The 13,780-nt window shown below is 41.7% G+C and overlaps 1 protein-coding gene and 1 gene segment (V, D, J or C); both read right to left on the reverse strand.

The window, feature by feature from the left end:
• LOC125258313 overlaps nt 1-8,285 on the reverse strand; it is a 37,678-nt gene extending 29,393 nt beyond the window's left edge. The window contains 2 exon segments of the V gene segment in view: nt 7,731-8,029; nt 8,119-8,285. Coding sequence covers nt 7,731-8,029; nt 8,119-8,167 — 348 coding nt within the window.
• Nucleotides 1-13,780, reverse strand: part of LOC125258304 — a 725,453-nt gene that overhangs the window by 478,288 nt on the left and 233,385 nt on the right.

Consider the following 13,780-nt stretch of genomic DNA (forward strand, 5'->3'; position numbering starts at 1 on the left):
CGTATACGGGAGGCTTCAACCGGTGGCGATCTGTCTTAGCCTTGGTGCGCGCCCCCACTTGGAGAAGAGTCTCACGGGCTCTAGTCCAAGTGCGGTGACACCTCTGGACGAAGGCGTGAGCGGAGGGGACCGCGACTTCGGATTCCAAACTGGGAAAGATAGGTGGCTGGTACCCTAAACTACATTCAAACGGTGAGAGGCCCGTGGAAGACACTGGTAACGAATTATGTGCGTACTCAACCATAGAGAGTTGCTGGCTCCAGGAGAAAGGATTCTTGGAAACCTAACATCACAACATTCTTTCCAAATCTTGGTTGGCTCTCTCGGTTTGCCCATTGCTCTGGGGATGGAACCCAGACGAAAGACTAACGGTCGCCCCCAGCAACTTACAAAACTCCTGCCAAAATTTGGACACAAATTGGGGCTCCCTGTCGGAGACCACATCCATCGGGAGGCCATGTAACCGAAAGACGTGATCCACGACAGTTACCGCTGTCTCCTTAGCAGAGGGTAATTTAGGCAAAGGGATGAAATGAGCCGCCTTCGAGAACCGGTCCACTACGGTCAAAACAACTGTGTTCCCTGGGAGGGTGGGAGGGCAGTGACAAAATCTAGTGCAATGTGGGACCAGGGTCTCGAAGGGACAGACAGCGGTTGGAGTAACCCATCCGGGGGTCGATTGGAAGTCTTACCAGTGGCACAAATCGAGCAAGCCAAAACAAAAATGCGAATGTCACGAGCCATAGCAGGCACCAGAACCGTTGCTTGACCAAAAAACTGGTGCGATTGACCCCTGGATGACAGGCTACATTGGAACAATGCCCCCACTTGATAACGTTGGACCTTAACTTCTCCGGCACAAACAAACGATTCGGTGGGCACCCAGGCGGAGGCGTTACCCATTCTAAGGCCGACTTGACCTTCGATTCGACCTCCCATGTCAGAGTGGAGACCACTAATGTCTCGGGAAGAATACCCTCGGGAGTAGACGGGCGTTCGGAAGGATCAAAAATACGAGATAAGGAGTCGGGTTTGATGTTTTTTGAACCCGGGCGGTACGAGAGAGAAAAATCAAATCGTCCGAAAAAAGTGCCCACCGAGCCTGCCTGGAGTTTAGTCTTTTAGCTGTTCTGATATATTCTAAGTTCTTATGGTCAGTCCAAACAATAAAAGGTACCCCCGAACCTTCCAACCAATGACGCCATTCTTCCAACGCTAACTTGACTGTCAGCAACTCTCTGTTACCAATGTCATAATTGCGTTCGGCCGGAGATAAACGATGAGAAAAAAACGCGCAGGGGTGAATCTTATCGTCTGAGGGAGAACGCTGGGATAGAACTGCACCTACCCCCACCTCTGACGCATCGACCTCCATCACGAACTGACGTGAAGGATCAGGGGCAATGAGGATGGGAGCCGAAACAAAGCGACTTTTCAGTTTGGCGAATGCAGCCTCAGCTGCATCGGACCACCTGAACGTCGTTCTGGGGGAGGTCAAGGCGGTCAGAGGCGTGGCTAGTTGGCTGAAATTGCGAATAAAATGCAGGTAAAAATTGGCGAACCCCAGAAACCTCTGTAGGGCCTTACGGGAATCTGGACTTGGCCAATCCACCACAGCCTTAACCTTGTCAGGATCCATGCGAATTCCCTCAGACGAGACGATGTACCCTAGGAAAGAAACAGACTGTGCATGAAATTCGCATTTCTCCGCCTTGACAAAGAGCCCATTCTCTAGCAGCCGCTGAAGCACTCGCCTGACATGTTGAACATGTTCCTGGAGAGATGAGGAGAAAATCAATATGTCATCCAGGTAGACATATATGAACTGGTCAACCATATCTCTCAATACATCATTGACGAGTGCCTGGAAGACCGCCGGGGAGTTGGACAGCCCGAAGGGCATGACCAAGTATTCAAAGTGCCCCTGGGGGTGTTAAAAGCGGTCTTCCATTCATCCCCCTCCCTGATGCGGACCAAATGATAAGCGTTCCTTAAATCCAATTTAGTGAAAATGGATGCTCCCTGCAACCTCTCGAACGCTGAAGACATCAACGGCAAAGGATAGGTATTCTTTACCATGATGTTATTCAACCCCCGGTAATAAATACAAGGTCGCAACGATCCATCATTCTTTCCAACAAAAAAGAACCCCACCCCCGCTGGAGAAGAGGAAGGGCGAATGAACTTAGCTGCTAGAGAATCAGAAATATATTTCTCCATGGCCTCCCTCTCGGGAACAGACAAAGAGTACAACTTGCCTTTAGGCGGAGACTTACCGGGAACTAAATCTATAGCACAGTCATAGGGACGGTGCGGAGGAAGAGAAGCAGCTCGGGACTTACTGAACACTTCCTTCAGGTCCAGATACTCCGCGGGCACGTTTGACAGATCTGCGGCCTTATCCTGCAACACAGAAGCAGACACAGAAGAACAAGCAGACACAAGACAAGACTCATGACACTGAGTGCTCCATTCCATGACGGTGTGCTGCCGCCAGTCCACCCTAGAGTTGTGTTGTGTGAGCCAGGGGTGACCGAGAACAATGGGAGCCAGGGGTGAGTCCATGAGGAGGAATTGGATAGATTCCGTGTGATTGCCAGAAGTGATGAGAGTGACGAGACTGGTGGTGAAGGAGATGTCGGGTAGATTCTGTCCATTGAGAGCATTGACAGAGATCTGATGGGTGAGGGGAATGATGGGTAACTGAAACCTTTGTGCATACTGTATGTCCATGAAATTACCCTCAGCTCCGGAGTCCAATAAGGCTTGACAGGTGAGCGTGTGATTGGCCCATCTCAGTCTTACCGGAAGGAGAATGGATGGTGAGGACTTTTCAGCGGAGATCCTACCCGATAGTAGCCTCAATCTTACTACCGGGCTCGCTCCTTTTACTGGGCATGCGTCAAGGAAATGCCCAGCCCCTCCACAGTAAATGCACAGTCCCTGGGACCTCCGCCGCTCTCTCTCCTCCCGGGAAAGCCGAGGTCTCCCTACCTGTATGGGTTCAGGATTGAAAGAGGTGCCGACCGTGTCCCTAGTGTTGACCCCTCGAGCCTCTGCGCCCCGGAGTCTGAGGTCAGACCGAGGAAGATTCTCCAAACGATTGATACGGGCATCCACCCACAGGGCAAGATCAATTAGTCCATTAAGACTCTGAGGTAAATCCAAGATGTAGATCTCCCTTTGAACACGGTCGGCCAACCCATGCAGGAAGACGTCCCACTGCGCCTCCTCGTTCCACTTGCACTCCGCCGCCAGCGTCCGGAATTCGATGGAGTAATCCGCCACCGTGCGATCTCCTTGCTTCAGTCCCGTCAGTTGTCGGGCTGCATCTCTTCCGGTGACCGCACGGTCAAACACTCTTTTCATCTCGCCGGCGAGTGCGTGGAACGAGGAACAGCATGGATCTCGATTCTCCCACACCGCCGTTCCCCACAATGCCGCCTGTCTGGTGAGCAACGTTAACACCAACACCACCTTAGACTCCTCTCTTTCAAAGGTACGTGGCTGGAGAGAAAAATACAACAAACATTTGCTCAGAAAGGCTCTGCAGAAATTCGGCTCACTGGAATAGGTATGTGGTGTTGGTAGGCGTGGCTCCGACTGATCTCCTTGCATTGGTGGTGGGGGAGGAACGGACAGCGTGGGCGGCGCAGCGGGAGTACGGAGTTGTTGTAGTTCTTGAGAGAGCTCGGACACCTGTCTCACCAACGCCTGCACGGCGCGACCGGTAGAGGAAATGCTCTCCTGCTGTTGATCCATCTGCGCAATGCTGTGGTTGATGAACTTGCTGCATCCATTATGTTGGTCAGATCGTTCTGTCACGGGAAATAAGGATAGATGCAAGCGCAAGTCAGAAAATCTCATTTATTGAGCTTAACACCAGCGTCAGGTAAACACACACATAAACCAGCAGGAGAGCGGTGACACAGGGACTTCGATGAGCCGTGGTGAGATGGTGGTGATCGTGCTGAAGTCCTGGTGAAAGATGATCGTGTAGAAGTCCGGGAGTGGTGAAGTGAAGAATCCAATGTAGAACAATGAACCGGAATGAGGACACGACGAAACCAACTCCAAGGGAAGCACACACGAGGGACAGAGGGAACAGTACAGGAAACACCAAACAACGATCTGACAAACACGAGACAAAAGACAAGGCATTAAATAGGCTGGCCAGACTGAAAACAGCTGCCGCTGATCAAACAATCAGCGGCGACGCCCACATGAAACAATTAATGTGACAGCACAACATAAACACAGACGACAGCATGAGACCACAGATCTTCAACCGTGACAATCAAGAACCTTTTTAGCAAAACGTATTGATCGAATACGTTACAGTACATAGCCTTAATCATTGATATATAAAAAAAAAAAGGCTAAACCCAAAAGCCTCTAAAGTGTTCCATAAAAACAGATGTTCAACTCTGTTGAAAGCTTTCTCTTGATCAAGAGATCAGACCAAAGTTAATTCCAAAGAGTTTAGAAGCATCTAAAACATCTCTAATTAAAGCAATATTATTGAAAATAGACATGTTAGGAATGCAATAAGACTGATCAGAATGAATCAACTGACTTAAAACTTTACTAAGTCTTATAGCCAAAGCTTTAGACAAAATTTTATATTCTGAACATAACAATGAAACAGGGTGCCAATTGCTGATATACTGAAGATCACCTTTTTTAGGTAACAACGTAATAACTGCTCTTCTGCAGCTCAGTGGCAATAGTCCTCTTTCCAGACTGTCATTAAACTGCCAGCAAATCCTCTCCTATGACGGGCCATAGAGTTTTATAGAACTCAACTGTTAGCCCATCAATTCCTGGAGATTTACCATTCTCCATGCTCATCATGGCAGTATACAGCTCCTGCAATGACAGTCTGTTGTAGTTTGTCGTTGGACTCTTCATCCACCTTTGACAGTCCTTCAAGGAAATCAGCATCTGCACCCCATTCTATCAGTTCAGATTTATAAAGGTCAGAATAAAAAAAAAATCTACAGCACAGCTATGAATATCAGCGGGCTCAGTAAACTCTTGTCCTGTAGCTGACTGTATAAGAATGAATAATTTTACTTTGACCTTTTTTCATTTCCAAATTAAAAAAGAATTTCAAAGGAGCATCCATTTGGGCCACAGTTTGAAAACGTGAGCGAACTGAAGCTCTTTGTGCTCTAACTCCCAACAAGTCTAATAAGATTGCTTCTTTTTGTTGTTTTTTATTTTTTGTAGAGGTCATTACATCCTGTAAAGCAACAATTTCCGATTCTAAAATCTTCATTGACTGGGCTATATCTTGAGTAACATAAAAAGTATTTTATAAGAACTTTACCATTGCTGCAAATAAGCATAAAAATGTTTTTGTTGCTTAAAAGTTTTCCCCCCAAAAAATTATCTATAAGCCTACATTTTTTTATCACTTAACAATGAAGTATTAAGAATCCAGTATGCACTCTTACACTTAACATACTTAATTAAAACACTGCACAGAATTAAACTGTGATCAGAAAACCCCACTGGAATGATTTTACAAAATAAAAAAAAAAATAAAAAAATTACGTTGATACTGAACACTACATTCTGTCAAGTCGTGCCAACGAGATAGAATTTCCGGTACTATGAGCCCAAGTATACTGTCTAACATCTTGATTCATACTTCTCCATATATCACATAAATCATGAGTCTCAATGAGCTGTACTAGTGTTTTCTGAGAAGCAGCATGTGGTTCTAAATGGTTTCTATCCAACTTGTCATTAGCGGTACAATTAAAATCTCCACCTAATAAATAACAATTCTTCTGGATTAAAACCTTTCAAAACAGGATCTACCTTTTTAAAGAAAAGAACTCTGATCCTTTAGTAGGTGAATATAAATTCATAAGCACCATAGTTTTTTTTTTTTTTTTTTTTTTTAACTTTAATAGCATTCATAATTCTGGAGGGGGCCGTTGTCATATTATATACTATATTATTTTAGAGCATTATTTTAAATTCCCCTGCAGTGTGTTATTAACGAACCAAACGTAAACAACATAGAACGCAACACATTTAAAGTGTTTTCCTCTCATAAAAAAGACAGTGTCATTAAAAGACCAAACTTAGTAAAGACTATATTAAAGCATAATATACAGAAAAATTGGTTTGTGCCGAATTTGATCGTTTAATATCACTTATGCTACATTAGTGACGTTAAACGTTTTCTTTATAATAGTTTTCTATGAGGAAAACGCTCATGAATTTAAACACGTTGCGTTCAAATTCTGGGCTCAACTGCTTTTCTGTAGGCTAGGCTACTTTATTAGTATGATGTTTAGTGAGTTTTGTCTGTTAATATCACTGTCTTTCTTAATAGGCTACATTAAGCCACTTTCTAAGCGTTTTCTATGGGAAGAAAAGGCTTAACATGTTATTAAACGCATTGAGATCATTCAGGACTCATCTGATTTTTTTGTAGGCCTACATAGTATTTATTAGTAGCTACAATGTTTAGTGAGTTTGGTCTGTTAATATCACTGCTACTAGCCAAGTTAAGCTTTTTTCACGTTAAGCGTTTTAGGATGTCCCGTTGCCAACGCGTCATGCAGCCACACTATGACAGGTATAGGCTATCGCGTTTATTTCGTTTTTCCTTTTCATTTAAAATATTCACAGACTTGTTAACTATATCATGAATTATTGATATAGCCTATTTCGATTGTCAAATAGCCTATGTGGAGTTGTGTTGTTTATTATGATCATGTTGATAAAACAGATGATCAGTCGGATTTTCATTCACGTAAATTCATCAGTTTTTTCCCGAAATACATAAACGTAAGTGAACTGAGAGAAAAGAGTCAACTTTATTGTTTCATACGCAATGTAGGCTATCTGATATGAATAGAAAAAACAAAAACAAATTATAATCGAAAGGATTATTTCATCTTACATAATGTTTGGGGTTTGCATGTAACAAACTACACATGTCTTTTTTTATATAGGATATAGCCTAGGCTAGTAATTTAAATGTTTATTTAAATGTCTGAAACTTCAAATAAACATTATGTGGTTGAAAACACTGAATAGTTGTAAAATATGAAAAGCACAGAGCGCGTCCATTTCTGGCTCAGTGCCAGCAGCGCGAAAGCAGGTTTGAATTTAGCCGCACTGAAAGTTTAATCACACCGGTGTGATCGCACGCATTAAAGGATAAAATTGGGAGTGAATGGGGGAAAAATCTAAACTGAGGGGGCACAAATCTGATCTGAGGGGGCAATGCCCCCTTTTGCCCCCTCGTGGCGCCGGGCCTGGTTTGTACCCATACATTTACTGACCATTTTATTAGAACAATCACGAACAAGATGTCCGATTTTACCACAACTAAAACATTTAATCGTAGTATCAGATGTTGCAAACACTGTGTAGTCAAACCTATCAATTTTGAACTTGAAAACCAGATCGATGTCATCAATTCCATTTTTCAGCACCATGAAAACGTGTCTTCTAAACGAGACTAGATGTTTTACCAACGGCACCCGAGAGGGATTTTCTTAATAGGGGATACCAGTTTACCATAACGAGATAACTCTTACACCAATACCTCGTCTTTAGACAGTATAGACGCAATATTATCTCAAAGGCAAAACAGGCACAAGTGACCCATTCAACACTGTGCCGCTTTGTACAGCGTCATTTGCCTTTTCAACGGTCGTTGACCGAGGTTTTTGTACCACTCTTTATCACTGTGTGAACACTGGACCACTGTGGTAACTCTGACAGTAATAATCTCCTGTATCTTCAGTCTGGACTCCACTGATGGTCAGAATGAAATCATTGCCAGATCCACTGCCACTGAATCTAGATGGAGTTCCTGACTGAAGACTGTTTATAGTATAAATGAGGAGAGCTTCTCCAAGTTTCTGCTGATACCAAGACACACAGTCACTACGGCCAGAAATTGGCTGACTGGTTTTACAGCTGATTGTAACAGTTTCTTCTTGTTTGATGGATTTTATTGCAGGATCTTGAGTCACTGTCACTTGTCCCCAGCTCTTTGAAATTACCATATTTTAGTCATTAATGGTTATTGGACTGTAAATGAGATGTTGTTTATTTTGCAAGGCATTTATAGAAGATATTTACCCTGAATGCAGAGAGTCAGAGTCCAGATGAAGAAGGTGATTGTGTTCATTGTTGTTCTTTTGTCTTGTGTGATGATGAAGATTGTGTTCTGTTCTGCTCTCAGTCATGAAGTGTTAAACTCACAGCACTATAAACACTCTCAGAGCACTGAAGCATGTGTCACAATGCAAACAAGTGGGCAGGATTTACAACAGACAAACTAATGAACTCTCTCTATATAAGATTTGGTATTTCAATGGACTACTTTAGACATTCTACTGACATAAGTAACTTTGCAACTACATGCCAACTTATTCTACTTACCCGAACCCAAACCTAACACTCTTCTACAGTCTACTAATACTAATGTAATGAGAGTTAGTTGACAAGTTACTTATAGTTAGTAGAATATCTAAAGTGGACCATCAAAATAAAGTGCAACCTAAGATTTTACATTCAGATTGACTCAGATAATTACTCAAGATCAGGTTATAAATGGAGGTGAAACAGTCGCAGTTCTAGAGTTTGTTAACAGCGGGGTTTGTCGCCCTCTGCTGGTTTGCTCTTGAAGAGCCTCTTGAGGAAGCAGAGCTGCAGGTATCCAGTGGTGATGATGACGAGACTCTGAACAGCAGTCCAGATGTTCACATAAGTGGAGTTGGACTGAAGCAGGTAGAAATCAGCTCCTCGTCTCATTCGCCTGTAGTTGTAGTGACGCCACATGAGGAAGACAAACTTCTGCAGTCTGATGCTGCTCTGCTGTGTGCAGGTCAAGTTTAGTGAGTTGGGTGGTTTTTATTCAGTTGGGTGGTGGGGGGAAAAAAAATAAATAAAAAAATACACACACACACACACACACACACACACATACATATATATATATATATATATATATATATATATATATATATATATATATATTTCTTTTTCTTCTCTTCTTCCTTTTGTTTATCAGTGTTCTCTTGTTCCTCGTAAAACACACCAAAGTTCAGGAAAACCTGCATGATCCCAAAGCGACTGTGGAAATTACTGAAGCACATCTGATGAAAACCTGCTGAGATACAGAAGATTATTGATTGATTTTTTATATTTGTTACTTTTGCATGTTACAAGTTTTATTGTTGTACTTTGATGTTTATTAATTAAGTAAATAATTAATAATTTTAATAATTAGTTAATATTAATAATATTAATGATTTATATTAATAATTATAATTTAACACACAATTGGAACGACATGAATTTTTAAATCCTGTGTCTGGAGTTCACTGAATGGCCCGCATGATGTACTGAAACACGTATCCAGGTGTTGTACTGATGAGTGTCATTAGGGGTCACTAATGCTTTAGTAATGCAAGTGCAACTGTTCAAGTGAATAAAGGTAGGAACTGTGAACTAGTGGTGACAAAAGCAGACTGCGGGGTTGGCTCACATCAGCAGCGCCTGGGTCCAAAGTTGCCCTGACACACCAAACCGATGGACCCGACGGACCGATGAGCTCCAACGGCGATTCAACATGTCCTTTCATCACGATGGCTCGTCACGCACCCCAGGAAGATCTCCTGATGACTGTAGACAGCGAGGAAGAGTTCAGTTCTTCATCAGAAGATGATGAAGACATTGATGATGAAGGCCTGCACTTTGAGGAGGGCTTTGATCCAGCGCAGGACACATTTTCTGATGAGTAAGACATTTATTCTTCATTTAGTTATTAGAGTCGCTTACACATGTAGCGCTTTCAGTCCCATATGGCCAGACAGAAATCTACAGTTTGAAATATTGTGAAATGTGTTGTCCTGTGGACTTTTCATTACATGTAAATGTCTTACGAAACGAGCATTTTTATTCTCTATAATGTGGCAGCAGGAAATGTTTAGACTATATTCTAATGGTCTAGTTTGGGTTTGCTGTAAAATGCTGCTTCATCAACAGAGCTTAAAGGGATAGTTCAGCCAAAAATAAAAATGATTACATGATTTACTCACCCTCAAACCATCAGAGATACATTTAAAAATATCCTTAGTCCTCCAAGATGTTACAATGTTTGTGAATGTTACCCTATAAAAAAATATGATTTGATTTCTTATATATATATATATATATATATATATATATATATATATATATATATATGTTTATTTATTTTTATAATGGATGTGTGCATTTTTTTTGTCTTCAGAATTTGGCATACCATTCACAACCAATGTATCTCTGATTGTGTTCACCTGAAAGGATATAGTCATTTACACCTAGGATGGCTTGAGGGTGAGTAAATCATGGACTAATTTTCATATTTGGCTGAACTATCCCTTTAACTGTGTTCTCCATTATCTGCTTAGGTGTAAATGTTTTGAACTTGCATGACATAAGGTTGTTGATGCCCCATCAACACATATAAAGCGTGTGACCATATCCATTAATTGCCAATCACTTATGCATGCACTGGTATGCCACCTTGGACAATCTAAGATTAGAAATGTTTACTAACATTTACCTTTTCTTTTCTTAGGGATGTGATTCCTTCATGTGCACCTCATACAGGAGCGGCACACAAGCATTGTTCAGTTTTTAACGCAGTTGAGAATCTTAATGAGTAAGTGTGTTTTTATCCCTCATGTTACAGATGACAGTTTCATTTTGTTTAAATACTGTGAAATAATACACACAAAATATATGTGTTTGTAATGAGTGGGCAATATATCAGTTTTAGTAACTGATAATGTTGTGTTTCTGTTGTCAGCATGCTCACTTTTGTCTTCTCCCCCCACAGATGTGAGAATGACAGCGAACAGATACCTGTTGGAAAGAGAGACAGGAATCTGTCATGGAAAGCAGAAACTGATGTTGACATTAATCCAGAGACTCTGAGATTCCTGCCTGCACAGAAACCTGGGCCGCAGTTGAGTCTCACTGACTCTCACTCCCCTATGAGTCTTTTCAAACTGTTTTTCTCAGAGAGCGCCGTGTCAAATCTGTGCCACAACACAAACGCTCAGGCTGCCAGGGCACTTGCAAAGGGTCGCAAATACAGTTGGACAGATGTCAGCGTTGACGAGATGTACCGCTACATTGGACTCGTTTTCTACATGGCCACAGTGAAGATGAGCTCCATCGCCGACTACTGGCGGCAGGACAGTCTTTTCTCTTTGCCACTTCCTGCCACAGTTATGTCAAGGGACAGATACCGCACCATTTCATGGAATTTGCACATGAGTCACCCAGATGCAGACAAGGAAAATGACAAAAAGAGGGGCACAGCTGAACATGACCAGCTTTTCAGGCTCAGACCCCTCTTGGACACCATCTGTATTGCGTGCAAAACCTTCTATCATCCTAGAAGAAATTTAGCTGTGAAGGAAAGACTGGTGGCATGCAGAGCAAATGCAGGAATGAAACGGTTAACGGAAACCAAGTCAGCAAAGCTGGGCTTCAAGTTTTTTGTCCTTGCTGACACATCAAATGAATATACTGTGGACTTCTCTGTGTACACGGGCAAGAACAGCTTTCCTACAGGCCATGGGATTTCATACAATGCTGTGATGTCTCTTCTGGACAAGAAAGCTTTGGGCTCTGGGTACCATGTTTACATGGACGATTTCTTTACAAGTCCAAAGCTCTTAACAGACCTGCTTGCTATGAAGTTTGGTGATTGTGGGACTTACAGAGACTACAGGAGGGGCTTCCCACAGAGTGCATCTAATTCGCTGACCAAAAAGTCCACCAGGGGATCCATCAGGTGGATTCGGGATGGGCCTCTTGTGTGTGGGATGGTGGAACAAACAGACACCTCTTTTTTGTCCATCCACTTCAATGCTGCCTATACAGGAGACCGTGTGCAAAGAAAAGTGAAAGCACGAGATACATGGAGGACAAAGACTTTTCCGTGTCCCTCACCTGTGATTGCGTACAACCAGCACATGGTGGGTGCTGACCTGTCCGATCAGCTGTTGGAGTATTTCACTGCACAGCACAAAACCATGAAGTGGTACAGAAAAGTCTTTCTACACTTCTTGGACATTGCTGCCACCAATGCTTTCATATTGCACAAGGAGCTACACGGCAACATGACGCACAAGGAGTTTATGGAGCAGCTTGTTGCAGATCTCTGTGGTGTGTCTCAGAAAGCAGCACCGAAACAGACCAGTATTGACCATGTGCCTGTTCCAGGAGCTGAGCTGACCTCGGATGTCAGAAAAATTGCCACTTCCGGTCGCCTCATATGTGCGCATTGCAAAGCAGTGTTTGGCAAGAAGCAACAGACACCTTGGAAATGTCAGGCATGTGATGTTCACTTGTGTCTTCAGTTGAACAGAAACTGTTTCCAGGAATGGCACAAAAGTGTGTGAGTGAATTCAAAATGTGCCTTTAATCACACACCCCTTTTTTATTTGATTTTATTGAGCATATTGTGCACTATGTTTGTAAATAAACTACAAAAAAAAAAAAAAAAAAAATCTCACATTCTCATTCATTTTTAATTTTCATATTAATAGACCCATTAGGGAATGAACCAATAGGGAACGGGGTGTTAAAGGCACCATATTTATGACCACTGGCACTGTCTTGCTTACTGCCTTTCTAAAACAAGAAAATCTATGTAGCATATAATTGCACTACAATCTGTGCTGAATACAGTGTAGTGAGATGTTTGCCTTACAGTATAAATAGCTGAAATAAGCTCAAATATAGAGAATGTTCAATTTTTCAGGATCCAGATGAACACCTCAGGTTGTGATAAGAGATTTTAGACCTCCATGTACTATTCTGCGAAATTCACAACAGGCAACATCTACATGTATTCTCTTGCTTTTGCCAGCATAATCCACTAAACATCTTCCCGTCGTTCTCTGTGGCACATTTACTGAATAATTGGTTGTTCTAGTTCATCCAGGGTTTCTCAGGAAAACAGGAACAGAGCACTGAATTGAAAAAATGAATTATTGGATCATTAAAACCTCTTGTCCCTTAAAATCTCACTAACCAGCCAAACAAAGTTGGAAACCCCGATACTCTTAGTTTATAAATAAAATAACTATCATTGTTCAATATGTTTCAAGAGCAAAGTTATATCTATTTAAATTCAGCAAAATGAGAAGTTTTCTCAGTTTTGGTTCAGGGTAAAGAGAAATGGAGTATGTTTGGTATTACGTGTGAGGCACAAAATATCCTCACTAATATAGTGGACCATAAGGAAAATGTATAATTACTGCATGTCATGAGAGCCGCATTTCTTTTCACAAGAAGAAAAGTAAGAAAAATATTGTCCTGGGTCAGAAAACTATTGTAACCCCTGATGATTTCAGATCAAAGACACACATAATGAAAATGTATTTAAGTTAAAACATTAACACTTGCTTGATCAGACTTACACTACATATTTAGTTTATTATTATTATTATTATTATTATTATTAATATTATTATTATTATTGACATTCTACCAGAAACGTACATTTTCACTTACAAAAAATCTTGGGGGAAAAAAATCTTATTCTTAAATCTGAACATTGCGTCATATAGAGGACATGTTAAACTATGAGAAACACATATCATGCCATCTCAGCATGTTTTATGATTGAATAAAATACATTTTTATATGCATTTCACCCCTAAAATGTCAGGCCCCGTCACAGACAAATTTGTAAATGTTAGAATAGTTTCCTAATGAATTTCTTTGATACAAA

Source organism: Megalobrama amblycephala, linkage group LG22 (assembly GCF_018812025.1).
Source record: "Megalobrama amblycephala isolate DHTTF-2021 linkage group LG22, ASM1881202v1, whole genome shotgun sequence".
NCBI classification, from domain to species: Eukaryota; Metazoa; Chordata; class Actinopteri; order Cypriniformes; family Xenocyprididae; genus Megalobrama; species Megalobrama amblycephala.